We start from the raw sequence: 27,869 nt of genomic DNA, 5'->3' as shown, positions 1-27,869 counted from the left end.
ATCATGAATCCATGATGCCCACCCTCCGTTCTATCTCCCGAAAACTTTGAAGACATCTACTCATAATCCATCGTCACCCACTTCTCGAACAGACCCTATACCAGATGAGACGGCAGCAGGAAGTTCGCGATCCCCTCCCGCACATGGTACTCGTGCCCGCAGTGCCCGCAGACGAGCTTTCCCTCGACCATCTGCGTCTCCACGAGGAGCGAGTGTAGCTCCTTGAGCATCGCCTCGTTGCTCTCGAGGTCCTCCGCGGATGGCGGCTCGGCAGGGAGCTCTGGGAAGCCCAGCTTTTCGACACGCGGCGGGGTCAGCCTCAAGTTCCTCTTAGGTCGAATGGGTTAGAAAAAAATTCACCTCTCTTGATGTTGTCTTGAGCGCCGCCCAGTCAAGGCGGGGCAGGACGTTGATGAGGAACTGCGGGTTGACCTCGACCTCGTCCTGCGCGAGCTCGGCGTCCTTGGGGTGCAGCGGGAAAGACGCCGACGAAGACTTGCAGGTCTTGACCGCGCAGGTCAGGAAATTTATGCTCAGCACCTTCATCTTGACTGGGCTGAATTTTTATTTCTTAAGAGTGTCGGGGCGATGTCGATGCTGAAGCTTCACATGAAAATTTACTGTCCGGTCTTTTGTAAGTGGGGCACGTGACGGCGCCTGTTACTGTATCTACGTGCTTGGATCGAGCCCGTTTAGCAACTGCTCACACGGCATACATAAAGCAGAAGTATCATATCCATAACGCCTGCGCATGCGATAACTACTTTACATCATTGTACGTACGTGTCACTGTACTTGCAAAACCCCGTCTCTCGTGTATGCTAGGGGACTTTACGCCAAGGTCTTCTCATAGCCGGCACCTCTTGGGTCCCTCTTCCTCGAAATTCGCACATACAGAGCAACGCAGCCGACGATAACTGCAAAGATGGCGCCTTTCTGAACGTAAGACCACTCGCCATAGTCAGCAGAGCCGCTTGCCTGGTCCTGAACTTCTTGCTGGATCTCCTCGGCCGGCTCTCCCGCAGTGAAACCGGCAGCCCAGTCGGCGCTTCCGTAGATTGGCTCTGCAAAGGCGGGCAAACAAGGCGAATCAGTAAATAGACGAGCCACAGATGCACGGGCACATGAGATGTTATGACAGGGACCTGATCGCACTTGGATTGATTTCTAGGAATATGTGTTTGTGTGTATTTCTAGGTGTGCAATTGGTGTTGTCGGTGCTGATATGGTGGGCTCGCGCCACTCTAGAGCTCCACGTGAATACCTTCTTCGGGCACAGGCAGCTCCCCGCTCTTGGCGATCTTCACCGTCTCCTTGGGCTTGTCGCCAGGGTTCTTCTCGACATTCTCGATCTTCTCGACAATATCGTAGCCCTCGAGGACCTCGCCGAAGACAACGTGCTTGCCGTCCAACCAGCTACGAACAACTCATGTCAGCTGCATGCGCAGGAGCGCTGTGGGCGAGACTTGATGCTTACCCAGTGATGGCGGTGGTGATGAAGAACTGAGAGCCGTTGGTGTCCTTTCCAGCGTTGGCCATGGACAGGAGACCCTTCTTGGTGTGCTTGAGCTTGAAGTTCTCGTCAGGGAAGCGGTCGCCGTAGACTGTGGAAACCACACCGTTAGCATCTCGCGTCCACCCATCAATTAATCATCCATCGATCGAGACGTTGGCTTTCCTCGCCGTGACTACTTACTCGACTTGCCACCAGTGCCGTCTCCCTTGGTGAAGTCACCACCCTGGATCATGAAGTTCTTGATGACACGGTGGAAGGCGGAGCCCTCATATCCGAAGCCCTTCTCGCCGGTGGCGAGGGCACGGAAGTTCTCGGTGGTCTTGGGGACGGTCTTGCCATACAGACCCAGGACGACACGGCCAAGATCCTCATCGCCATGCTTGATGTCGAAGTAGACCTTGTGGGTGATCTTGGGGCCCTTTGGCGGCAGCGGCAGTCGAGCTGAAGAGCAGCATCGAGATGCCGACCAGCAGCGGCCGAGACAATGAAACGCCTCAGATTGAACATCTTGACTGTTGTGTTCAGAAAGGGCGTCGATGGTTAAGGAAATGGATGGGAATTGAGGTCGAGGAGCAGAGCTGACGAGGGATCCGGATCTCAATTGACAGCTTTATGGGGGCTGGCAAGTGGCAACCGAACGGAGACACGTTTCAACTCGATGGACTTGGAGTCGGGGTCAAACCAAGCACATGCCGGCTGAAGCTACAGATGTAACTCTCCCGCAGTGACCCCCCCCCCGGAACCTCTCCCCCACTCAGGGACCTTGTAGCTTGAACTCAGGGGCGCCGGCCGTGTTTAGCGCCGTGGGGCCCGGAGCTTGGGGCGAGTGCGTGCCCGCTCGGCCGCACAGGCACCTGCAGGCTGCAAGCTCCAATGCGGTGCTGACTTGCCAATCAGCTAATCTGCCAGGAATAGGGAAGCCAGCATTCGTCATATCCAACTCTCGAACAACCGCAGTGACACTTTATTACAAGTAACTCTCATAAGAAGCGAACACACACAGAACTACCTGCAGGTGTATGAAGGCTCGATGCTTCAGCTGATGGTCTTTCAAAGGCCAGATCCCCTCTGCCCAGCATGATGTCCTCAACGAATGAGGAGGACCCCTTCCTCCAGGTCCAGCAGTAAGCCCCCCTTGCTTGCGTCCGCGACGAGACCCCGTGTGCTGACTGGCTCTGGTCTCCAGAGATGTCCTCGCCCAGATGGAGCAGACGCGTCCCCTCTTCACGTCGTACCTGCGCATCCGCTCCCTGACGACGACCCAGACCTCGCCAGAACTCGCCTCCGCGCGGTCCGACCTCGAATCCGCGCTAGAGTCCCTGGCGGAGGACCTCGCCGACCTGGTCGAGTCCGTCAAGGCCGTCGAGGCCGACCCGGCGCAGTTCGGCCTCACGGCGCACGAGGTCCAGCGGCGCAAGCGGCTGGTGCAGGAGATCGGCGGCGAGGTGGAGGACATGCGGGACGAGCTGAGGAAGCACATCTCCTCGGCCGCCCCGAGGCGCGGCGGCGCGGGCGGGGGCGCGGGCGGGAGCGACCTGCCCGACCCCAACGCGTTCGCCATAGCGGACGGCGAGCCGGGCGAGGGCGACGAGGACTACGCGGCTGAGTTTGAGCAGAGGCAGCAGCAGACCATGATGCGCGAGCAGGACGAGCACCTCGACGGCGTGTTCCAGACCGTGGGCAACCTGAGGAGGATGGCGGACGACATGGGCCGGGAGATGGAGGAGCAGATGGAGATGCTGGAGGTGACGGACACGCTGGCAGACCGCGTGGGCGGGCGGCTGCAGACGGGTATGGACAAGATGAAGTATGTCATCAGGCACAACGAAGACCGGCTTAGTAGCTGGTGTATCGGGCTCCTGATCATGGTTCTGTGTATTCTGTTGGTTTTACTTTTGATTTTATGAGCGTTGGCGCAAGTCTGGTGTCTGGTGCAAAGGGGATAAGGGAACGAAAAGGACCCATGATATCAATCGGTTGGGTATGTAAGACGCGATGAGCCTATCAACTTTTGGGTGGGCTTTTGAATGATCCAGTCATATTCATATCAAGTTGTTGCTCCGACAAAGCGTCTCAGCCAACATGTCCAGCATCTATGTCCCTTCCTATCTTCGGGCATGTGTGACCATTCATGCCAGGCTCAACCCAACTCTGGTCTTCAGCAGCTCTCCGTGCACTGCAAGAGACTGAACCGCGTTATCCTTCAAACCTGCCTTCGCTGCCGCCGCCGGGAAGTCCACAAGTGCCAGTCTCAGTGCTGCGATAGCTGCCGAGCCGTAAAACTGCAGGAACCTTGCCTCATGATGATCAATCATGGACCTCAAAACAACGCACTGCGTGACTGACATCTGTTGGGGCGGCGTGTTGACTATCTTGGCCATCGACTCCCAATAGTGCGGCATGGGGTACGGATTCTCTTTCTTCGCTTTGGAGAAATCTCTCAGGGCAATTGCTGCATAACCCGCGGCAAGCCCCGTCATCCTGTCCATGTGCTCGGCTTCAGGGACCCAGGCGGTCCCCCTGCGCTTCCATCCCACAAGATCTCTACCCTGGTCTGTCTTCTCAGACCCTCTAGCGCCAAATAGCACTGGACAGATGACATGGAACTTTGCAATGAGTATGTCAATGAGCGGTTGCCCTCGCCATTGAAAGGTTGGATCTGAGAAGACGGCGGCGGCGCAAACCCCCACTGGATCGGCGGTCTTTGTATTCGACGCAGCTTCGTTGATGAACTGGTTGATGATTGCTTTGGCGAGGTGGTTGAGGAGGAACAAGAACAGCGATGGCAGCTCAGCATTGTGCATAGCACCCTCAACAGGCTGTCGAGGCGTAAACACTACGAGGCTGGGATCGACCATCTGGCTGCCGACTTCGTTTGCCAACGCCTCTTTCAGGATCTTGGTGACCTTTTGCATCTGCACACTGCGTTAGACAACCTTCACAGAAGAAATGGGACATACACTCACGACCACTCTATTGCCATCCTTGTCGAGAGACAATTGGCCAATGACCTTCCGAAGTTCTCTACGAAGGTCTCCAGCCCTGGATTTCAAGGGCTTGTTCTGTAACGACTGCGACGCGATGGCTGCACGGAGTTGCTTGAGACTTTTGTGAATTTCGACGGCGCGCTGCCGCTTTGCATCGTGAGGCACGGGCGCAGATGGGGCACTGGGAGTCGGGGCGGCGGGAGCATTGGAAACAGGTGGTTTGAGTGTCGCACTGCCATTGACGGCCGCAGCGGTTGGGGGCTTTGGTTGTGAGAAAGGTTGAGGTCTAGGCTGGGCGGGCGGTTCTGGATTCGCTTTCGCTGCCGGAGCCGGAGGGGCTTGAGGTTGAGATTGAAGAGCGGTAGGCTGCTGCTCAGGTTTGGGTGTAGGCAGAGGGGGCAGCTGTGGTATCTTCTTGGCCGCAATCTCTCGAAGCCGTTCCTGCTCCTCGCGCGCGGCCTTCTCAGCGCGCAAACGCTCTTCCTCGGCCTTGATCTTCTCTTGTGCTGCTAGAGCATTCGCTTCTTCGACCCTGGCTCGTTCCCGCTGTTGTCGTGCTTGCTCGAGCAACAGCTCCCTCTGCAAGTTCTGCTCGTGGACGTAGAGGGTGTGAATCCTTGCAGAGACCCGTGTTAGCAAACGTCACGCCAACAGTAAGGTTTGCGACAAGGCAAGGGCGAGGTTTTCCTGTACTCACGCTTTTGCGCGAATTCTGTCATGTTCTGCGGCGGCGGCGGCAAGGGCATCTTTATGGTTGGTCTCGGAGTTGCGGTCGGGGCTGAGGAAGTCTGCCACCGACGAGCTGGCAGGGCTCGGGGTGGGCGGATTGGCGCGCGGATATCGCGACGTTCGAGTCGCGGGCGACGGGGTTGTCATCTTGACTGCATGACGAGGGAGGCGACAAGATGCGGTCGTTGTTGCTGTCGCAGTGTTTCCGCAGGCTGGAGTCTCCTCGTCAGGGCCAAAACAAATCGAGCCTGGGACTTTGCGAGGGTTGATTTGACGCGACGGGTTGAGGAAACTCGATCAAGGGAAGGTAGCATGCGCAAGTCAGGGCCAGGCAAGTTCCTTGTACGACAATGCATGCACGTATGCATGTAAGTGGCAGAGGTGGGTCTAAGCTCTGCCGATTCTGCGGGCAGAAAGCGCGACCGCCCGCGCCCCACTACGGCGGGCGGTCTATTCACGATCGTCTTGGTCTTGGTCTGTTGCCATTGTCTTGCGGACAACACACGCGGCTACTAGTGGTACAATACGACAGTATCTACCGGGTGACTGCCCGCGCCCAGGATGTGCCTGCTACACGTTGCGACGACGGTGAGGGTGGTGACACCCACGCCCGAGTCTTGGGTTCAGAATGGCAGTTGGCAGCTGGCCCTGTGTTAGATTATGACGGCTGTTCCCATTGTGCTTCTACGAGGAGGTTGCGCCTGGTCTCAATTGCGAGTGAGGGAGGGTCGCTTGTGAAGCCTCTTGGACCTCGGATAGAGCAGCTCACACAGACCTTGGGCCGTGGGCCTAGGCTTGTCCCTGGCTTGTCGTCCGCAAATGGACGTTTTGTATTCACAGTGGTGGAGCCGACCCGAGTGAAAAGACGGCCCGCGCGCCATGCCCCTTTTCTCCCGCCTGTTTGGCTGGCTGTCACAGGTAAGCACTCCTTGAAGCAGCAGCCTTGACCGTCTCGAATCGCTCGAAACAGATGTCCTCAATGGATGAGGTGGCCTGGCTGGAGGAGCGTGTTTTACGAGTCGTGGCAATGGATCGACTGCGCAATCCTTCTCGCAGGCTTTGCGGCGATCATCACGCATGTAGGACGTTGTGGAGGCCAATCAACAGTGGGGGGACGCCTTCCAGCTTGGGGGTGCTCGAGATACTGTGCTAAAAATGCTGAGGTGACGAGAGACAAGGTGCTGACTGACCAGTAATGCCCCAGCAATGGTGGCACAAGCTCGACGGGGTTACGGAGGACCCCACTCAAGCAAGATCCCACATACGAGGAGGAGGAGGAGGAGGAGGAGGGACAGAGCTTGCCCATGGTCGAGGCACCACCTCGACGCACATACCATGTCATCGCTATCTCGGCCGGTTTGTCTGGCCGGCCGTCGTCACCAGCACCAGCTTGACAGGTATCTTCGGCCACGGAAGCCACTGCGATACCTGGCATACATGCCCACGAAGCCACGTACATGGGCAGACCGCCGTGATCGCCCTCGTACGGACAACCTGTTTCCAGGAGGGGGGAATGGAGTGAGCGAGCAGACTAGCAGCTGGAGCGCTGTAGATCTGGAGAGAGCTTGCGGACGCTGTCCGCATCCCACCCCAGTTTCGGCTGGGAGAGGCGGACGTCAAACCACCCCTGTAACCAATGATCTGGCCCCGTTTCAATAGTGGAGTCCTCGTAGCCGACACAGCACCTGGCACCGCACCTGGGCAGTCCTGGGCCTGGGCGCTCTGTCACTGCTCTGGGGCCCTGGGGCTCTGGGCACTGCTTGCCCGGTGCTGTCTGCTACCTGGTCTGCCGGGTAGGTACCTGGATACCTGCTGCTGGCCCAGGTATTTTCCTACCTAGGTAGCTTCCTCGCACTAAATCGGGTGCTAACTGGCAGTAGACTGAACTGACAGACACCTTCCCAGGTTGACTCGCCCTGCCCACCAGTCCAGTCCGGTCTTGGGCTCCAGCTGCCTCGGGGACTTCTCCTCTTCCACACCTGGACATCGACCACCATCGACCTCTCTCTCTCACCAACTCCAACGTCGCCGAACCCCTTCCATCACCAGCTGCTTGCCATCCTGTCAACTGCTGGAGGCGGAGCTGTGACATCCATCCCATCGACACACTCCTTGCACAGATACTTCATTCTCGTCCTTTCATTGACCTTCCTTTTGAGCTCCGTTCTCGAAACTACGCAATACCTATCCCACCAACGCCCACGGCCAATCCCACACGACCAGACAAGCACCACTGTCTTTCCGTCCCCTGCCCCCGTGTCGTGCAACAAGTCAAGTCGACAGACACAGACACAGACCCACGCTCACGCCCTCACACACAAGCTCCTCCACCACCACAGCCGCGCGTCTGCATTGGCATCCACTCCCGCCGCAGCTTTGCACACCACGTCATCAGCCTCTTCCGGCCTGTTCTGTTCTGGTGTCAAGCTAGCTCACCATGGAGGGGCAGCAGCAGCAGCAACAACAGCCCCCAACCGGCGTCTCTGGCCCGACCGGTCGGAGACTCCACATTGCCCATCGCCGGAGTCCCTCTGAGATGACCCCGTTGGTGAGCATGTTCACCGGCAACCCTGGAAGTAAGTCTCCCGGCCCCGTTGCCTTGGTGCCAAGCATTTCGAAAGCCGAACCGAAACGTGTTCGCGCCGAGAATACTGCGCTCTATTTGTTCTTTATGGTCATGACGTATGTACTGCAACAAGCACTGACACCTGGCTCTCTTGTTAGTGGAGCAAATGGCTATCCAGCAGCAGATAGAGCTGCTGCAGCAGCAACACCAGCAGATCCAAGCCCAGCAACAATACCTCAACATGGGCATGATGCCACCGGGCCAGGCCATACCTGGGTTCAACCCAGTCCAAGGCATGCCTAACATGTCGCCCCAAGCCGGCTTCCAGTTTCCCAACCAGCTACCGCAGCAGAACATGTCGATGGGTACCCCTACTCAACCCTTGTCACATCGCCGTAATCAGTCGGCTCTGCCCAACATGAGCATGGGCCCACCGCCTGCTCCTTCGTCAGGAGCTTCGGGATCTGCCTTCGGTAACTTTGAACTGCCACAGCAACCACAAGGTCGGGAAAACGCCGGTGCTTCACGTGGAGGCCGTGGAGGCGGAGCCGGCGCCGCCCCCAGTGGTCACCAGAGGCGGCACTCCTTGGCTCTCGCCGACGCGAAGAAAGCTGCTGAGCTCGCTCAGCAGAAGCGCACAACCTCCAGCTTCTCCTTCCCCGCAGCACCCGCTCCCGAGGATGAAGCAAAGCCCGCAACGCAGGGTTCTGCCGATGCCCAGCCTTTCCAGCCCGCCCCGTCCAGAGGCGGGCGTGGCGGTGGCCACGGCAGGAGCCAGAGTATGGCCGCAGGCGCCAACGGTCGCGGAGGCGCCACTGCCCGCGGAGGCTCCCAAGCTGCTTCCGATGCTGGCCAGAACAACGATTTCGGGCGTCGTGGATCCGCCCACAACCGGTCGTCTTCCCGGAACTTTGATTCGAATTGGCGCACCCCACAGGCTCAGAACCAAGACCAGGCTGGCCAGAACCAGGGCAATTTCCAGCCTGGCCACCGGTCCCGTGGCTCCATCAGTCAATCTGTGAACAACATCGGCGCCTTCCAGTATCCCGGTCAGCCCCAGCTGATGCAGGTGCCTGGTCAGATGATGATGCCTCAGATGTATCCCGGACAACAGCTTAACGCCCTTCAGCTGGGTCAGCTTCAGGCACTCCAAGCCGCTCAGATGAGCGGGCAGAACTTTGTTGGCTTGCAGGGTAGCCAACATGCGCCTCAACTCTCTCAACAGCCCCAACAGCAACAGAGGAAGACACTCTTTACTCCTTACCTCCCGCAAGCCACGCTTCCCGCTCTGTTAGGAGAGGGTCAGCTGGTTTCCGGCGTCCTGCGCGTTAACAAGAAGAACCGTAGCGATGCTTACGTGTCCACTCAGGACGGCCTTCTCGATGCCGATATCTTCATTTGCGGCAGCAAAGATCGCAACCGTGCACTTGAAGGCGATCTGGTTGCGGTTGAGCTGCTCGATGTTGATGAGGTGTGGTCGCAGAAGCGCGAGAAGGAGGAGAAGAAGAAGCGCAAGGATATCACTGATACTCGATCAGGCTCCACAAATGGTGGTGGCCAGAGCAATCAGAATGGCGATGATAACAACGCCAACGACGGTGGTATCAGGAGACGCGGCAGCTTGAGGCAGCGTCCCACACAAAAGAAAAACGACGATGTTGAGGTCGAAGGCCAGAGTCTGCTCCTCGTCGAGGAAGAGGAGATCAACGACGAGCAGAAGCCGCTGTATGCTGGACACATTGTTGCAGTCATTGAGCGTGTCGCTGGACAGATGTTCTCGGGCAACCTCGGCCTGCTCCGCCCTAGCAGTCAGGCCACAAAGGAGAAGCAAGAGGCTGAACGAGCTGCCAGGGATGGCAGCCGCCACCAGGACAACCGTCAGCAGGAGAAGCCCAAGATCGTCTGGTTCAAACCGACGGACAAGCGAGTACCTCTCATTGCTATCCCGACAGAACAAGCCCCGCGAGACTTCGTTGAGAAGCACCAGGACTATGCTGACCGCATTTTCGTTGCGTGCATCAAGCGTTGGCCCATTACTTCCCTGCATCCATTCGGCACCCTCGTCGAGCAGCTTGGCAAGATGGGTGACCTAAAGGTTGAGACAGACGCGCTCCTGCGCGACAACAACTTCGCCTCGGATGAATTCTCGGAGGCAGTCCTTCGCAGTGTTGGCCTTCAGGACTGGTCGCTCGCTAAAGAAGACGAGGCTGCCATTGCAGCACGCCGCGACTTCCGCGACGACAAGACATTCACTTTGGACATGGACGGATCCGCTGAACTCAGCAACGCCGTCCACGTCAAGACTCTCCCTGATGGAAAGATCGAGATTGGCATTCACGTTCCCGACGTCACTCATTTCGTTAAGCCAAACTCACTCGTGGACCGTGAGGCTAAGAAGAGAGGCACGGCCGTGCACCTGGTCAACAGGACATGCGCGATGCTCCCGCCCAAGCTGTTCTCCGAGCTCTGCTCGCTGACGCCCGGCGAGGAGCGCTTGGCTGTCAGTGTTGTATTTTCTGTCAATCCACACACGGGCGCGGTAGCCGAAGGCGATACTTGGATTGGCAAGAGTATCATCAAGGCTACCGGCAGAGTCGCTCTTTCTGAAATCGACAAGGCCCTCTCGGGAGAGACCGAGTTCAGCCACCCTGCCGTTGAACTCAGGGAGATGCAAATCCTCTACGTAAGTAGCCTCAGAAGTACAACGTTTGTCGCAAGCCGCTAACAGACAGTAGGGTGTTGCCCAGAAATTCCAAGAGTCCCGCCTGGGTGCTGGCGGTGAGCCCATCGCACCTCTTCGCTTGCTCCACCAGGTTGACGATGAGAATATCCCTATCAAGGACAACATTTTTGAATCGTCGCCGGCCATGGAGCTGGTGGAAGAGCTCATGCACAAGGCGAATGCGTACGTTGCGCAACGTCTTGCTGAAGGCCTTCCTGAAAAAGCACTGCTCCGCAGACAAGGTGCTCCAAACCCTCGCAGACTCCAGACGTTTGTTGACCGCATGACGGCCCTGGGTTATGAGTTTGATAGCTTGAGCAGTGGTGCTCTGCAAAACAGCCTCTTTAAGGTTGATGACAGCGATGTGAGGAAGGGCATGGAAACTCTACTGCTCAAATCCATGCAGCGTGCCAAGTACTTCATCGCTGGCAAGACCGCTAAGCAGCTGTGGCCCCACTATGCTCTGAACCTTCCGCTCTACACTCACTTCACGAGCCCTACCCGCCGCTATGCCGACATTCTGGTCCATCGGCAGCTCGAGGCCGTGCTGTCCGAGGGCAGCATCGAGTATAGCGAGGATCTGGAGAACCTTGTGAAGACCATCGAGAGCTGCAACACAAAGAAAGACTCTGCTCAGAACGCTCAAGAGCAAAGCATTCACATCGAGTCCTGCCGTACCATGGACAAGAAGCGACAGGAAGTTAATGGCGACCTCATTAGCGAAGGTATCGTACTTTGTGTGTACGAATCCGCATTCGACGTTCTCATTCCCGAATGGGGCTTCGAGAAGCGAGTGCACTGTGACCAGCTGCCTCTCAAGAAGGCTGAGTTCAGGAAGGAAAAGAGGGTCCTGGAGCTCTACTGGGAGAAGGGTGTGCCTAGCTCTGCTTACGTGCCCGAGGATGAACGACCCAAGGCGGCTGCCTCGGTCCGGATGTCCAACGCGATGGCCGCTGCCAAACAGGCCGAGGAGGCCGAGCGGGCGAGAAAGGAACGCGAAGAGGCAGCTCGCAAGCAGACCGAGACAAACACCATCTCGACCAACGACGTGGACGCACTCTTCGACGACGATGACGACAACGCGTCGGATATCACGGAGGCCATGGCAGGTGCGTCACTGGCAGAGCGTCCCACTCAGAGCGTCCCTGGGTCACCCACCCGCTCGTCCACCGCGGGCACCCTGCACCGCACCAAGTCGGACTCGAAGGTACCAACCGTGGAGGCTCCTGAGAACCGCCTGACCAACAAGGAGAAGTACCTCAACCTCTTCAAGTTGCGAGAGGAAGGAGGCGAGTACATCCAGGATGTGACGGAAATGACTCGGGTCCCCATCATTTTGAAGACAGACCTCAGCAAGAGCCCACCGTGAGTTACTTATCTTTCTGAAGTATGAAGCTGCCTTTGCTCATGAGCTAATCTCAAACTACACAGATGCCTGACCATCCGCTCTCTCAACCCTTACGCCTTGTAAGGTGAACCCGTGGATCATTGCTTGGAAAATTTGAGTTCGGAGGAACCATTCAACGGCTATAATGCCCATGAGTGCTAGGAGGATTGCTGAGAGATTGGGGGTGGGAATGTGGAGCTTTGGGATTGAACAGAATTAGGAAAGGCCGCAGTCACTGGGTCCAGCGAAAAGGTGAAGCCAGGTTCAAGTTGCTAACAAAGTGAACGTGACGCAAAGAGCATAATATAACTGGAGTCTAAAGCACAGAGCGGTATGGTATTTTACTATCTTAGTTGATTGGAGTGTACGAGGTTGACTGTAGAAGCCATGAGAGACATTAGATAGTCGGCCGATGCTAGAAAACTCTCGGTAGGAAAACAAGACAGCTTCAGTCATATCAAGACCGCAAATGCACACATTGTGATTGTGTGACGAGGCACCCGATCTGTCAAAGCGTATGGGTTGGCTTATTTTCAAAGCGACGTGCACATCCTGCTGGCATAGCTTATCCCTCCCTATATCCAGCTCAGATCCGGCAATGACAGGAGCTATCAGATGTGCCAAAGTCGGGCCAACAGACTGCTCCGCTGGCTGCACGGCGAAGTTGATCGATCCATCAGCTGCTAATCCAAGAAGCAAGGAGATGGGTGACGCTAGGCTACAATCCTTCGGTCCCACGCCGGTGGTTAGTTGGTGGCTTACCTGCTTACACCTGCTGAGTCCGGACGCGAATCTCGGGTCCGGATCGGGGTCGGGGTCGGGCTTGTGGCTTGCCTACACTACGCACGCCTCCCTCTGGGCCGCGTTACTGAGGAATCAGCACCGTACTATGGACAATATCATGGCTCTGAGGGTGTTTGAATGATTTGATGGTGAGGAATGCAGTCACGCTAATCTCGTCACCGAGCAGGATTCAACCTGCTCTTCTAGCTCCGTGTTGGGCATACAACGGCTCAGTATAAATAGGCACGTCTCGCGCCTCGTAGAAGATGAGCCTTGGGATATGATCAGCCAAGGCCTTGTGCTATTATTCTCAATACTCGTTTATTCTCACCACGATCACGTCTTACACCATGGCAGGTCTACCAGTCACGCCAGAGTCCGTCGCCAAGCGCGCTACGTCCATCCAGGAGGCCGTCACCCGCGTCAGCACAGCGGCCGAGGCGTACGCCGACATCTCAACTAAGGCACTGGCCAGCAGCGGCTCGCCAGCAGACACCGCCTCGTCGCAGGCGGAGCTGGTGAGCGAGATCAAGAAGCTCCTGGTCGAGGTCCAGGGGCCCTTCGGCGCGATGTTCGACCTCTTCGGCTCCCTATCCAAGATCACGGCCCTCCGTTGTCTCCTCGAGATGGGAGTGTTCGCAGCGCTCCCCGCCAGCGGCGAGCCCGCCACGGTGGACGAGATCCTGTCCCGGATCGAGGTCGACGTCGAAAAGGCGCTCCTCGTGCGCCTGATCCGCGTCACCGCCACTGACGGCCCGTTGGTCGAAGTGGGCGAGGAGACGTATGCCCAGACGGCCGTCTCGGGTCTGATGACGCATCCGGACCTGGCGGCCACGTTTAAGCACATCATCGACGAGTCTAGTCCTGCCATCACCCTGATGCCGCAATTCTTCATCGAGAATGGGTGGAAGCAGCCCACAGAACCAACGAACTGTCCCGTGAGTGATGCCACAGCAGTGATAGTGTCTATCAGCGCTCCCGCAAAATCTCACCGTCCCCGACATCTCCGAAGATCGCAAGTGCTAATTCGACATGGTGCAGTACACCTTTGCCCACAGGACCGAGGGCAGCGAGATGTGGTCTCACATCGCCAAGTTTCCTGAGAGACAAAAGAACTCCAACCGCGCCATGAAGGCTCAGTCGTTCGATGGAGAGTGGTCTGTGGGGTTGTTCCCCTTCGCTGAGAAGATCAAGGAGCTAGAAAAGGATACGGACGTATCGACACCCTTGGTAGTCGATATCGGTGGTGGTGCGGGCCACACAAGCGCCAAGATCCGCGAGCTGTGTAAGGTCAGTCAGCTTCCATCTATTCCTTTCACGGTGTTGTGAACGTGAGCCCCATCTAGGCGGTGTCTTCACAACTCTGTCTGTGGATCATCTTGGTCTCCGGATACGCTCCTCGACACATCATGGCTCTAGAAACTGGCCATGGACCAGGACCGTACTGATCCATCCATGCCCCCACCGGGATGCTTTGGTATTTCCAATGTCAGTTTGTGAACTGACAGAACCAAGGATATCAACGGAACGATTGTTCTGCAAGACCTCTCGGAGGTGATAGAAGAAGTCACACCGTCAGAGGGCATTGTAGCCATGGCACATGACTTCTTCAAGGAGCAGCCCGTGAAAGGTTAGTTCGGTTACAGCAGTTCGGACTGCTATGTCCCGACCTACCGCCAAGTCTCAAGCGCACAAAGTCATTAACACTCTCTCGCGTTCATCCAGGCGCCCCAATATACTTCCTGCGACGTATTCTGCACGACTGGGCGGACCCCAGCAGCGTGACTATCCTCAGGCGCGTCGCAGACGCCATGGACCGCGAGTTACCAAGTCGGCTGGTAGTAGCAGAGCAGATCTTGCCGACCCGGGGCGTCAGCGGCGAGAGCGCTCTGGTGGACATGCTGATGATGACTTTCACGGGCATGGAGCGGACGGAGAAGCAGTGGGAGGAGCTGCTGGCCCAGGCCGGTCTGAAAGCGGTGGACTTCTATAGGGCGCCCGGGACGCCATTCGGAGCTATCGAGGCAGTCTTAGCTTGAGGCGATTGCTGAACAGGAGCTTTGAGAAAGGAAAGGGCCAGCTGGGCGAGGTCAACGAGGCTACTGATTGGCTTCGGGTTTGAACTGGAATGAGAAGCATGACACTGCTTTGTGAAAGGCCAGGCCTTGCACACTGCGATACAAATCGCCACTCCTAGAAGATATTAAGAAGGAAAGGAATCGAAAGCAACGAACATACTTGTGAGACCCGTGACGTTGCTGCGGAAGGGGTCCCACGGGCTCCTGGAGGACCACTGCATGAGCAAGTCAGCAAATTCTCAGTCTATACGGCACGGTAGCCTCCGACGACGTTTTGCCCGAACACTGAATAGGACGTTTCCTGACGGTTGCGAAACACTGTTTTACATTCTCGGGTGATGACATACACATCGTCCCCTTGCCACTCGTCGTCTACTGAGAGTCGGTGAGTGCGTCAGGCTCGGGCACCGCTTCCATCCGAAGCAGAAAACGGCTGAAATAGGAAAGTCGTGACGCTAACCTGGAGGGAACACCGGACATCCGTGTCTGGTGAACTGCAACGGTTGGGTTGCTGCTTGTCATATGGTGACCAACCCTACCTGGGTACCTGAGTAGAGGACCACGACTCGTTTAATACATTTATCCCAGAGAGGCCATGCCCTTTTCCCCAGGAGATTATTTCATCGGGGGGTTAGTAGGCGAGTTACCTGTGGACACTTGGGATCCTTGTGACGTGTAGGAAGGGGTGCGTTAAGCCCGGTTTGAGGCCGGAAAATAATGAGACTTGGGTGACGCTGGGGAGGAGCCACAGATGGAGGCGGCTTGGACGGAAGGAAGTCGAGGAAACACGGGATATTTCAGCCGATCTTTGGGGCCCAGCAGATGGCCCGAAATGGTAATCAACAGCCCTGGGAAAGATCCGAGGTTGGTTCGAGCCAATCGTAACCGCCAGCTTTTGGGACGAAGCCCACCAAGGCTGCTGCAGTGGCGGGAGGCCGGCTTCAGGTGGGTCGAGGCTCCGAGAAAATATGCTCGTCCAATGAATCGAAACGACGAGTTGCCGAGGCCGAAGCGGCCGTGGCCTCCCATTATTTCATCATGGACGAGATCAAGCAGAAGACCGGACGAAGGAGAAACGAGGCGAGGGCGATTACCAAGCCATGTCAGTCGATGTCTTGCGAACCTTCCAAGGCGTCAAGGCGTCATGGCAGGATGACATGGAGACTCATGGATCGACTCCCGTACAGACTCTGGCAGACTCTCCTGTGGCTACTGCTGGACCATCACACGCTTGGGTGCTTAGCAGAAAGAGAAACGCAGACAGAGGAAGGGTGTCTTTGCCAAGTGACGCCCAGGAGCAGCCCAGGAGCACCAATCTCCGTCCGGCGACGGGGGGACGGTACCGAGCGTTTACGATTGCATGCACGGGTGCGGATGTGGTTGCGGAAGTGCAAGTCCGGGTGGTCACTGCTCAGGAAGTTGTCCGGGCCGGGGCAGGACAGGTAAGCAAGCCATGCAGATGTGCCATGCAGATGTGCCATGCAGATGTGCCATGCAGATGTGCCATGCAGATGTGCAGCTGTGCAGGCGTGTGTGCTTGCCAGGTCGTCCGAAGGGCATGAATTGCCCATGATCGCCGGGGCGGCATCCGTGAGCACATCATCCTCTCCCGTCTCAGCGGTGGAGGTCTTGACTCTCTGTAGGACTGATTTTCCAACCGGCTCGGCGGATCCGTGCTCGTGCTGTGGGCCGGGGGCCACGGCGAAAGACAGGACGAGAAGAAGCTTTACTTTTGGGTGTTGAGATAAGGTTGCGTGGGTCCCGGGACGCGGCTGCAGCATGTAGCTTACACGGCACAACGGCCGGGAGGGTACACGGTAGGGTGGCCACTGCATAGGCGTAGGTGGTTTGTGTCCGGGAGTGTCTAGCCCGTCGATTCAAACACAGATGAGACAGGATGAAGTTACGACCCTGACAATGCAACCCCAACCCCTGTGCCTGTTCACACCCACACCCCTGCCCCGCCGGCCCTCCTGCACGGCAGAGCTCCCCTGCGAGTTTCTGGGGTGGACTACATACAGACTACCTAGGTACCGAGGCGATATGTGGCAGGGCTCCAGGCACCTCCCTGCCCCTGCAAATCCCGTCCAGTCCCCATCGCAACGAGCTCCCGCCTGCCTCTGATTGGCTGGAGCTGACCTCACCTGCTCCTTCCGACGACCTGGGCGGCGGCTTCTTCGACGACGACCCGTGGGTTGCGGCTGCCTTCTTGCTTCTTACAGGAGGATTGGCAAACGAAACGCCCACCTACCTCCGGTTTCTGGCCCCTGCGCACCCAAGCTTCTCCTGCAGTCCTGCCCTGCATTGTGCCCTGTAGTCCTGCACAGATTGCCTCTCTGTACCTAGGTAGGGTACCTAGGCACTGTCTGAGTCCACCAGCTGCCATCTGATCCTCTGCATCTCCTCCCGGCTGGGGTGGCCCCTGGCTACACTGCGCGGTGCTCGACTACCCGTGGGGTCTCCCATGTCTCTCATGTAGCATGTAGCAGCAGGGACACCACCAGCCCGGCCACGGCTACTTGGCCTTCCGTGCAGACGAGCCCGAGTGTCTTCGAACACATCCGTGGCTTGGCAGTCCGCCTCCAGCATGTTTGATCACTGCCATCACAGCACGACGCCGTTTCTTCTTATTACCCCCTCCTCGTCCCTCCTCGTCCCTCCAGCATTCTCATCCATCTCTTCATCCGTGTGCAGCTTGTTTCCCCTTCGACGAACAGGATTCAAATACAAAGCACTGGTCTGCTTTCTTGTGAGGTCATCGAGCTCTCGCATCCCTTCCTTCGCCTGTCTTCCGTCAGTCCATGCTAGACTTTCATTAATACACACACACCACCTTAATCAACGGCAGGCCGCTTTGTACAATCTTCACGACTCGCCGGCTCGATCAACAAGGATTCCACACGAGAGTAACTAGGAAACAAAAAAGCATCGATTTAATTATCCGGAAATGGCTGGTATATCACTCAAGTCCGCCCTCGTGGCTACCCTGGCTGCCGTTGCCACCGCCATGCCCGCCGCTCCCAGACTATCGGAGCGCCAGCTCAAGATCCACCAGGCCATGAGGCGCCAGCAGGCTGCCGGCCAGGCTGCCGGTATCACCGATCCCGATATCTTGCAGTTGTAAGTTGCCACGAGGAAGCCATATAACTATCATGTAAAGAATATCCTTGCTGACCGTCTCATCCAGTGCCTTGACCCTGGAGTGGCTCGAGACTACCTTCTACCAGCAAGGCCTCGCCCAGGTGCCCCAGCAGCAATTCCTTGATCTCGGCCTCACCCAGCTTCAGGTCCAGGATCTCGCCCAGCAGGGCAAGGAGGAGGAGACGCACGTTCAGCTCCTGCAGGGTGCCCTCGCCCAGAAGGGCGTCCAGCCAGTGCAGCCTTGCCAATACAACTTCGGCCAGTCGTTCTCTTCCGCCACCGCCATGCTCCAGACCGCCGTCACCCTCGAGCAGGTTGGTGTCTCCGCCTACCTCGGCGCTGCACCTTTGGTTCAGGACCCCAGTATCCTGGGCACGGCCGCATCCATCTACTCGATCGAGGCCCGCCACCAGACCTTCACCCGTGTCGCCACCAAGGTCGCTGCCTCGCCGAACTCCTTCGACACCCCTCTGTCGCCGAAGCAGGTCTTCTCTCTGGCAGCTCCCTTCATCGCCAGCTGCCCCCAGGGGAGCAACCTGGCCCTGACAGCCTTCCCCAACATTACCATGACCAACCCCGAGGTTACCGCTCAGATCGCCACAGCCAGCCCCCAGCAGCTGCAGCTCCAGAGCGCCGGCGCAACCGGTGCCATGGCATGTGCCTTCTCCTCCGGCGACCTGCCCACCGGCACCATGTTCACCCAGTTCGCCAACGGTGCCTGTGCTACTCCTCAGGGCCTGTCTGGTGTTGTCTACCTCAACCTCGTCAACTCGATGCCAGCAACCGCCAAGATCTCTGACGACATCATCACCGCTGGTCCCATGGTCATGGTACTGTCGTAAGACAGGGACACGATCACGGAGCTCCCTTTTCTCTTTTTTTTTTTCCTTTTTCGCCAGGGAGATGGTGTTGACAGGAGGCCGAGCATGGACGATAAGAGGACGGACAGACCCCCAGCCCCAAGTTTTATTTCTATTCGTTTCTCTTATTATTGGGCGGACAACCTACAACGTCCACCTCTAATATCCCGCCTATCATGTGTTCACACATCTGAGTGGATGCTAGTTGGCAGGTAGCCTGTTTATACCATTATATATATATTCCCCTGGGGTTTGGGGTTCTGTCCTCGTCCGCTTCGTTTTCTCTAGCTGGTCGTGGGTGGTAAGGGGTGGGATAACTTCTAAAGATACCCTGATCGTGATCTCTACAGTAGCTAGCTGATCTTCAAAATAAACTATACATTGTTCCAATAACCTTTGTCTTCGCCTACCAATCCTCTAGTGCCCGTGAGGAAGTATGGCTAACAACAGTGGTAGACTAGGAAGCTCTCGTAAAATTTGCCCAGCAAACACCTAGCCAATGCTTAGGACGCCCAAACCTTGGAGGAACTCGGAAGACACACTTCCCAGCTTAGCATGCACGACTGTTTCTCAGCGCATTACTACCCACCTGCTCAGGCAGACGGACCTGAGTCAATCCGTACCGAAACATGGCAGCCAGTGCCGTCGATGATGCAGGTCGAGCGTGCCAAGCCCGTCACACCTCAAACGAGCAGAAGTCCGGGGTCGATCAAACACCTGAGAGGGGGGCCCAGCGCCCCTTCAGGTTCCTTGGTAGGGGGCCATCTAGCCAGCCCTTGTCACCCCGATGAGCTCGGGGAATTCTCGAGAAATTCTGCGACCGGAATAATCGGGAGAATGTTTTCTTCCTGTGTCAATTTGCCTGCGCGGACATTTTTGATGGGCGTTCTTCGTTATGCCGGTAGCCCTGCGGGGACATGTGCCTGCGGGGACGCTACCCAGATCGTCGGACTTGAGGCAGAAAGAAACAGGTTGAGAGGGAGGGAGGTAGAGTGCTCGTCCCTTTACATTCACCCGCTTAACTGTCATCTCCATGATCATCAATCATCATCATTGGCGTCCAATATTCCCATGTTCGACTGCAAGACGACCACGATTGGGGGAGCCGGGAGATTGCCCAGCGACCCGCGTGTGCATATTTGGACGAGAAAGTTGAGACTGGATGGGCCGCGGTCCTGATCTGCCTAGATTAGATTGATTGACTGATGGATTGATTGGGGGAGCAGGTTCCCGCTCTGGTCCAAGTTCAGACGGGGCGTAGGGCGCGGGCGATCTACCGTTCCGAGACGACGCCAGTCCTACTTGAGTGAGAGAAAGATTGAAAGCCCTTGGGTTCCGTTGTTTCCTCTCCGGAGGAAGCTTATTTTTACGGTGTTCACCTAGCCTTCTGCATTGCATTTCTATTATTGCCGGTCCATGACCAGAGAAGAGGTGGTCCCGGGCAGAGAGGGGGGGGAGGGCAAATATCTTTCGATACGATGCTGTACAACCTGGACTTAATACATGGTCCTCATGGGCAGGACATAGGCTTGGATCTACACATGTGGGAAAAAGTCAAAAGGCACCAACGAGATGTCGTCAAAAGTCATAAATTGGTATTGTGCACCGCCGCTAACAATGAGAAACCGCCATGAAAACAAATGGCAACCGAATACTCCAGCCCAGCCCACGGGATGAACTAACACAAAGGAAGAAGGAACTTTTTTTTTTTCGCTCCCCAGAATCATCACATCAAGGAAAACAGAGCTCAATGGTTTACCACCAGTCGCCCTGCTCCCTCATGGCGTCGGCAACCTTGACGAAGCCGGCAATGTTCGAGCCGGCAACGAGCGAGGGCAGCTCTCCCTCCTTGGACTCGACGTACTCCTTGGCGGTGTTGAGGCCGTTCTCGAACGCGTCCTTCATGATTCCGGCAAGCTTCTGGTCGACCTCCTCGCGGGTCCACGACAGCCTCGCGCTGTTCTGCGCCATCTCCAGGCCCGAGACGGCAACACCGCCGCAGTTGGCGGCCTTTCCGGGAGCGTACCAGATGCTGCCGGCGCCCTTTGACTGCCGCTCGGCCTCGAAGACGTCAATGGCTCCCTGGGTGCAGCCCATGTTGGAGCCCTCAGCGATGAACTTGCAGCCAGCGGCGACCAGGGCATCAGCCTCCTCCTGGGACACCTCGTTCTGGGTCGCCGAAGGCAGGGCGACGTCGACCTTGCCGACGTGGGTCCACGGGCGGGCGCCCTCGATGTACTTGAACTTGTTGGCGTCGGAGGCGGCCGCGACGAAGTCAGTCAGGGCCTTGTGCTTGAGCTTCAGGCCGGCAATGGCATCGATCTCGGCGGGCGCGAAACCGTTCTCGGCGACGAGCGAGCCCTTGGAGTCGGACAGCGAGACGACAGTGGCACCGAGCTCAATGCACTTCAGTGCCGCGTACTGAGCAACGTTGCCGGAGCCGGAGACGGCGACGCGCTTGCCCGCCCAGCCGCCGGCGCCGGCGTACTCAAGCATGTGACCGACGTAGTAGACGAGGCCGTAGCCAGTGGCCTCTGTTGGCGGTTTCGTCAGCATTAACTTTTTCTTCCAAATGAGCCGAATCAAAACATAAAGCAGTAGACATACCTGGTCGGATCAGACTGCCACCCCAGTTGAGGCCCTTGCCGGTCAGGACGCCCTCGAACTTGTTCTTCTCCTTGCGGTAGGTTCCAAACATGTAGCCGATCTCGCGGGCGCCAGTGCCGATGTCACCAGCAGGCACGTCGGTGTCAGCACCAATGTGCCTCTGCAGCTCGCGCATGAAGGCGACGCAGAACCGCCTGATCTCGCTGTCCGACTTGCCCTTGGGGTCGAAGTCGGAACCACCCTTGCCACCACCCATCATCACTGTGGTTACCAAGATTAGCTTCCAGATTCAAACTGCCTGTGCGGACATGTTCTGCACGCCCGTCGGCGCGGGATGAGCGCCAAGTAGCATGAGAAATCGAGAAATACTCACATCCGGTCAGGGCATTCTTGAAGATCTGCTCAAAGCCCAGGAACTTGAGGATGGACAGGTTGACGGTGGGGTGCAGACGCAGGCCGCCCTTGTAGGGGCCGAGGGCCGAGTTGAACTGGACCCGGTAGCCACGGTTGACCTGGACGTTGCCCTGGTCATCCTCCCATTGCACGCGGAACTGGATGACGCGCTCGGGGATGGCGGCGATCTTAAGAGCGGTGCGGTACTCGGGGTTCTTCTTGAACAGAGTGCTGTTCTCCAGGGTCGAGGCGAGCTCGTTGTATGCCTGCTCGAACTCGGGCTCGGAGGGGAGGTTCGACATGTTGGGCGGTATGTATGTGTGTGTGCTGTTAGGAGACAGGCGCAAGGTTGCTCAAGAGGAGGAGTGGAGGTGTCACGGCAAGCACGAGAATAATCTCTATTGAAGGAGGGAGTTTAAGAACTGGCAGAGGCTCGTGCTGGGCTGTGCTTGATATTCACGTGGGAAGACAGAAGTCAAGAGTCCAAAGGAGAGTGGTGTGAGTAGAGGAGAGCGTCGAGGCAGGCCGTCTTATTATACACAGAAGGAGCCCCTCACAGCACCGACCAAGTACGGCAATTTATGAGCTGAATCTAACGGTCACTGCTTCCCCAGCCGTGTGTGGTGCTCCTCGGGGCTAGCGAATTAGGACATCTAGTGTATCTCGCAGCTGGCCGACCACGAGGCAATCAATCAGGTCCTGGTTTCCGTGGATGTCATGTCACAGCTGCTGCCGGTGGGGGTCGCACTGGGACCGCCGTCTTCGCAGTCGGGCAATTGGTCGTGTGGACTATTCGACTGGTGGGCTAGGCGCACTTGTTAATAAGATTTGTGTTCGTTATCTTTGATATTCATCAGCCTCGTATGGGTGGCGGCCAGACGTACTGTCCTGTTACGTGGGAGGCCGGCCAATTCCATGGTGGGGCCTACGTAAGGGTGCAGGGATATAGCTCTCTCCCCAAGCTCTCCACCATGTGCAATGCAACAGATCAGACACGCCGATTGCGGCATTGAGGTGGTGGGCGCCTGCTCCGCGGTATTATTTTGTGGGGCAGTCTTGTCGTGCCTGCCTTCCCAGACACTGATGATCCATAACCTGCATACTGGAGGTAGGTGTGCCCCAACATGTCTATCTGACCTTCCAAATGTCTGACTGAGGTCATCATCTCCAAGGACTCCAAGGAGTCCGTGTCACCTTGATCGGCTCGAGAGCTCTGCCAGCTTCTTATCTACACGTATGTCGTCCGGGAGAGGCATAGCCTTGGACGTGTTCTTAGCTAACTGCCTAGTACCGTGGCAGGAGGCACGGCTCGCGGCAGACGCTCCCGTCAAGTTGAAACTATGTACATAGTAGACCACAGCAGACTACAATGCATGCAGTATAGACTGGATCTGCATCTCCCATGCTGCATACCACGCGGTGGCGCACCCTGGCCAAGAAAAAAAAAGATCGCCCCCAGGCCCTGACCAGATCTTATCGCCAGCCTGTGATTCGCCGCTGCGAGCTGTTCCCGTTAGCTGGATGAATTTGAAGCCTTTTACGCCATACTTTCCAGGGTCTAAACTGTCCCTAACATTTCCCATGCGCCGAGGCCACGGGGCAGCGAGCGATCACGGAGGCTCGACCCTCCCAGGAGAAGACTGGAGATGCTAGCATCGTTTGCAAAAGGCGACATCATGTATGGCCCGCTCGTTCACACTGGCCTGCGCTCGAGGCGAAGCACCGAGGCGAAAAATTTTCCCTGCATCTCCCGAACCACCTGAGGTCAAAGGGAAAACCCGGAACTGCTCCGTCGGTGTGCACATCGGCCCTTTTGAGTCCTGGCTTGTATGGCTGACCAGCCCTGGCTGGCCAAAATCACGAGGCGCGTACTGCGCGTTGACGCCCTCCGCACTCAATCCGGGGTACATGTCCTGTGCGTCCGTACACCCCCACACCCTCTCTTTACCCACGCGCCGTTCATTACTCTGCATGGACGACCTCATCCTCGCAGGGTCCCGGGTCGCGTTCATGACATTCCTACAGGTCGTCGGCTCCGACAAACTCCACGTCGGAAATCGATCCGTCCCTCGGAAATCACCCCTTCGCTGCCCTCCTGCGAAAGCGGCTGAAATGGATAGTCATGACTGAAAGAAATTATCAGTATATTATTCCCTGCCCTATCCGCATGTCACGCACATCATATCCGTACGCCAGCCTGGTCCTCATCGAAGCGCCCGGCCCTTCCAGAACGCCGTCTCAAAATCATTGCCCCTTCGTTCATGCATATACGTTTCCACAATAAAGATGCCAAACCAACCCTTTCGTAAGCGACCGCCACCCGCTCAAAACGGATGCCGCCCATCAGCATCGTGACCGCCTACCATATTGCCGCCTGGTCGAAGTCGAACCTCTGAAGCTCCTTGTTCCCATCCTCCAGGTCCTTCTTCGCCTTCATGCGCATGTAAAAGATTGGACAGTCCTTGCTGCTGCAGATGACCTCGCAGTGCATGCTTCCCTGGCAACGCTGGCATTGCGTCCACAGCCGGCCGAAACGCACCTCCAGGTCCGACACCTTGTCCAATGTCTTCTTGTACAGCTCGCCAACGCGAGGCGCGTCGTCGGCGCAGACCGCGCCCTGGGACTCCTCCTTGCCTGTCAGCGGCTTCTTGCAGCCCATGCAGGTCTGTGTCTTCTTGGCGAACTTCATCAGCCCACCGATCGTCGGTGCTGCCACTGCGATCGACCGCGTGTGTGCACCCGCCAGCAGCGACTTGGCCTTCGTCTCGCCCAGGATAGGCTCAAAAATCCGGCCCAGCGGCTTTGCCAGCTGGTTGTCCAGGTAGTATTTTGTGTCAATGGGCACGTTGTGCTCGAGGACGTAGATTGGGTCCTCCGAGTTCTCAAAGTTCTTCGACCCGGCGGCGCCCTTGACCATCACGTAGGCCACTCGATCACCCAGACCCGGTGCTGAACCCGCATCTCGCTTCTTCATTCGGTGTGCCAGCTCAACGTGTGCCTGCTTCGCGGTATAGTCGTCCTTCGTGAGAGCTTTGGTGATGACGAGCTTGGACATGTCTACCTTGTTCTGCAACAGGTCTGCGATCGTGTCCTTGACGTAACTATTCAAGCGTAAGTCAGCTGGGGATATGGACATCAATGTAATCGTGCTGGCACTCACTCTTGGGCTCCTGGGACGTCTCGGTCGATCAGGATCATTCTAAGCACCTTCTCGATGACAGTCTGAACAAGGAGACAGTTGTCACGTCTGACGGTCTCGATACCCTTGGTGTCCATCTTGTCCCACTTCTCTGGCTTTGTCCAATACAGTCCGGCATATCGCTTCTTGTTGATTAGGAGGTACGGGAAGTAGACCTTCTCGAACTCAAGCTTGATCGGCTTGACGAACTTGGCCGAGACGTATTGCGATGCCTCTTCACCGAGCTTCATGGCTTCTGCAAGGTCTGTAGTGCCGAATTTGACCATCACAGAATCCGTGTCACCGTAAATGACCTGTGCGTCATGCGAATAGCCATTGGCTATGTTGTACTTGGCCTCCACTTCATTCTTGGTCTTCTCGATCATCTGACGACCAAAACTAGTGGTACTACTCGCAATCTCCAAGCACGGCAGCTTTCCGTTGCTTGCACCCGTGAGACCATACACGGAGTTTGCGCTGACCTTCAAGGCCAGCTGGCGACCGTTCAGCACGGCCTTCTTGAAGGGGTCTGTCTCGGCCGCCAACTCTCGCTTGGCTTGTTTTCTTGCAGTCAGCAATTCCTCAAGAATCTGCGCCAAAAGTCCCTTTCTCTGTTTCGTCGTAACAAACAGGTCTCCGTTGGGTGTGACAATATAGTCCTCGTCTTTCTTGAGGTTGAACGCATCAACCGCTTTCTTCGAGACCAATGTCGTGTAGCACAAGTTGTGTGCTTGGATGATACTGGGGTAAAGTGAAGCGAAATCCAGAGTCGCGATAGGGACGTCGTAGTAGCCACGGGTCGGCTCAATGACTGTTGCGCCCTCGTACTGGTCTTCACTCCCCTCGCCTTTGAGGTCTGGGATCACCAGTTTCTGCTCAAGGGCTTTGCGGAAAAGCTGGCTGATGAATTTGACCTGTTGGCCGCGGGACAGCAAGAAATTAAAGGGCACACCTGTTACTCTTGCCATCTCAGTGTAGTTTTCCAGACACGAGAGCTTGTCCATCAATCTTTGTGGAAGGTACGCATCCTTCAGGCAGTACAGTGCCAAACGTCTGCGGGACTCTGGTGTGCCGTTGAAGAGTTCGGTGATCATGGTGTAGTGCACATCTTCCTTCTGTTCCCCGAGAAAATGCGATGACACGGAATTCAAGGTGTAGCTTCGCAGATTGTGGTCACGCTGAATCAGCTGCAACAGGTCCAGCTGTAGCCGACCATTCGTATTTGTGGCTTTGGTGTCACGGTTGCCCATTTGCTTGCTGGAAAAGTTTGTCTCTTTCGACACTGACTTTACCGACGGAATTCGGGACCAGTACTCGAAACCCTTGACTTTGAGGTGTTTTGCCCGATCGAGAAGATAAGGGAAATCGAAATTGGCAATATTGTAGCCAGTGATGATGTCCGGGTCCACTTTGTCGATGAAATTCCTCCATGACATCAACATATCTTCTTCTCTTCCGAACTCAAGGATCTGAGTCGCAACGATAGAGCTGGTGGTGTCCAGACAGAATACGTTGCGGATGAATGGCTTCTTCTCTCCATACTTGGTGACGACATTTGCAATCTGAATGACGGGGTCCTGGTTGGCTTCTGGGAAGATGCCCTTACGTCCAGCACATTCAATATCGAAGGACAAGATCCTCAGTGGTGCCATTTTTGACCACTCGCCGGTTGGCTTGTGTGCTATCAGGTCAAGGTAACTGCATTCTGCCTCGATCTGACAATTCGACTGCCGGTCACGCTCGGGAATCAGCTGATATTTGCTGGCGGGGGCTTCTATCCAGGACATGCCGAATATCTAAGAAAAGTCAGCTGAGCAACGCCAAGGGAAGGCATCTGGCAACGCACCTTGCAGTCCACCATGAACCTCAGGAGGTATTGAATGTTGTCAAAGGTGAGGATCTGGCCATCGGCAGACTTCCACAGGCCTTTCCAGTTGGCGTTGCATGATTGTATAGTCGTTCGAACCCTGTTGATGAACTTGGGATCTGTCACAGTGATCTTGAGAAATGGGTTCTGAGTATTGTTTTGGAATCCGTAGATATTCTCTCGCATGAGCATCTGCACGGAGTGGATGACAGGCTGGTGCTGGGCGACCTGGGTCTCCAGGTAGGCCCGGAATGGGATGCAGTCCTTGTCGGAGAATCCCACGGGAGCCGCGACGAAAAGGTAGTGCTTGAAGTCTTGGACGTGGAGCATTACCGAGTTGCCATCCTCAGTCACGCCGAATAGCTTGACAGTGGGGTTGCCACCATGCAGCGTGCCCTCCTCAGCATCGATCTGTTGAAAACACAGGCTGGAGCTCCTTGGATTGAAGTGCTCCGGGATGGGCGGTCGCGCCCATGACTGGTCCTTTTCTGTGTTGTTCTGCTTGAGCTCTGAAATGTCCTGGCTGAGCTTTTCCAGAACCTCGGCCTCAAAGGCGCTCTTCGGCTGGCTAGAGGCGACCTTTGCTGCCTGGGAACTGGCAAAGCGAGGGGCAGGAGAGGATGAGAAGTGATCAGTCTTCTGTTTTTTTGAAGCTGCTGGTGTAGCGGGTATGTTCCTCCGAGCGCTGGACGTCTCGCCCAGGATGCGCTTGTTGGACGTCATGGTAGCCGCAGGCATGGTGGTGGATGACGAGGGCGGCAAGTCGACACGGGCTGGCCGTGAGATGAAGTTGAAAGGGGAAGACAGGTACCGTTTTATTTCCACATGGAGAGGACAAGCTTCAGGAACCAAACGCGCGTGTTGGGCTTTCCAGGCGTCTTTCTGATGGTTTGTGGAGCACTCACAAACGAAGGAGGCAACGTCTAAAAGTAAAGAGCCCGAACGCGTCTCAATGGCAGCTCAAGGATGTGACGTGAACCGCGTCTGCCCCACTCAATTTATCAGGGGTGCTGCAATCGGATTGCAGCGAGACTTGATGACATAAAGCTGGATTG

The 27,869-nt window shown here is 56.6% G+C and overlaps 9 protein-coding genes across 9 annotated transcripts; 4 read left to right on the top strand and 5 right to left on the bottom strand.

The window, feature by feature from the left end:
• Positions 1-95: 95 nt before the first annotated feature.
• Positions 96-546, bottom strand: INS49_014421 (uncharacterized protein; the record flags this gene model as incomplete). Its single annotated transcript, XM_043175112.1, has 2 exons — positions 96-293; positions 361-546. The coding sequence occupies 2 exons, from the start codon at positions 544-546 to the stop codon at positions 96-98; spliced, it is 384 nt and encodes a 127-aa protein (XP_043020069.1).
• Positions 547-831: 285 nt separating this feature from the next.
• Positions 832-2,023, bottom strand: INS49_014420 (uncharacterized protein; the record flags this gene model as incomplete). The annotated part of the gene is made up of 5 exons (XM_043175111.1): positions 832-1,064; positions 1,265-1,416; positions 1,478-1,604; positions 1,697-1,957; positions 2,008-2,023. 5 exons carry the CDS (start codon positions 2,021-2,023, stop codon positions 832-834), a joined length of 789 nt encoding a protein of 262 aa, XP_043020068.1.
• Positions 2,024-2,593: 570 nt separating this feature from the next.
• INS49_014419 (uncharacterized protein) lies at positions 2,594-3,423 on the top strand (the record flags this gene model as incomplete). Its single annotated transcript, XM_043175110.1, has 2 exons — positions 2,594-2,640; positions 2,703-3,423. The coding sequence occupies 2 exons, from the start codon at positions 2,594-2,596 to the stop codon at positions 3,421-3,423; spliced, it is 768 nt and encodes a 255-aa protein (XP_043020067.1).
• A 222-nt stretch (positions 3,424-3,645) lies between these two features.
• Positions 3,646-5,379, bottom strand: INS49_014418 (uncharacterized protein; the record flags this gene model as incomplete). Its single annotated transcript, XM_043175109.1, has 3 exons — positions 3,646-4,431; positions 4,483-5,119; positions 5,201-5,379. The coding sequence occupies 3 exons, from the start codon at positions 5,377-5,379 to the stop codon at positions 3,646-3,648; spliced, it is 1,602 nt and encodes a 533-aa protein (XP_043020066.1).
• A 2,290-nt stretch (positions 5,380-7,669) lies between these two features.
• INS49_014417 (uncharacterized protein) lies at positions 7,670-11,991 on the top strand (the record flags this gene model as incomplete). The annotated part of the gene is made up of 4 exons (XM_043175108.1): positions 7,670-7,808; positions 7,957-10,481; positions 10,534-11,885; positions 11,952-11,991. The coding sequence occupies 4 exons, from the start codon at positions 7,670-7,672 to the stop codon at positions 11,989-11,991; spliced, it is 4,056 nt and encodes a 1,351-aa protein (XP_043020065.1).
• Positions 11,992-13,040: 1,049 nt separating this feature from the next.
• On the top strand, positions 13,041-14,729 carry INS49_014416 (uncharacterized protein; the record flags this gene model as incomplete). The annotated part of the gene is made up of 4 exons (XM_043175107.1): positions 13,041-13,628; positions 13,732-13,980; positions 14,206-14,320; positions 14,416-14,729. 4 exons carry the CDS (start codon positions 13,041-13,043, stop codon positions 14,727-14,729), a joined length of 1,266 nt encoding a protein of 421 aa, XP_043020064.1.
• A 2,986-nt stretch (positions 14,730-17,715) lies between these two features.
• On the top strand, positions 17,716-18,751 carry INS49_014415 (uncharacterized protein; the record flags this gene model as incomplete). Its single annotated transcript, XM_043175106.1, has 2 exons — positions 17,716-17,888; positions 17,956-18,751. The coding sequence occupies 2 exons, from the start codon at positions 17,716-17,718 to the stop codon at positions 18,749-18,751; spliced, it is 969 nt and encodes a 322-aa protein (XP_043020063.1).
• Positions 18,752-20,524: 1,773 nt separating this feature from the next.
• INS49_014414 (uncharacterized protein) lies at positions 20,525-22,071 on the bottom strand (the record flags this gene model as incomplete). Its single annotated transcript, XM_043175105.1, has 3 exons — positions 20,525-21,303; positions 21,377-21,637; positions 21,750-22,071. The coding sequence occupies 3 exons, from the start codon at positions 22,069-22,071 to the stop codon at positions 20,525-20,527; spliced, it is 1,362 nt and encodes a 453-aa protein (XP_043020062.1).
• Positions 22,072-24,128: 2,057 nt separating this feature from the next.
• Positions 24,129-27,552, bottom strand: INS49_014413 (uncharacterized protein; the record flags this gene model as incomplete). Its single annotated transcript, XM_043175104.1, has 3 exons — positions 24,129-24,870; positions 24,930-26,743; positions 26,794-27,552. The coding sequence occupies 3 exons, from the start codon at positions 27,550-27,552 to the stop codon at positions 24,129-24,131; spliced, it is 3,315 nt and encodes a 1,104-aa protein (XP_043020061.1).
• Between the last annotated feature and the right edge of the window lie 317 nt (positions 27,553-27,869).

This window comes from Diaporthe citri, assembly GCF_014595645.1.
Source record: "Diaporthe citri strain NFHF-8-4 chromosome Unknown scaffold_8, whole genome shotgun sequence".
Taxonomy (NCBI): domain Eukaryota; kingdom Fungi; phylum Ascomycota; class Sordariomycetes; order Diaporthales; family Diaporthaceae; genus Diaporthe; species Diaporthe citri.
The sequence above is the reverse complement of the archived record's forward strand: the minus strand, read 5'-3'. Positions and strand labels throughout refer to the sequence as shown.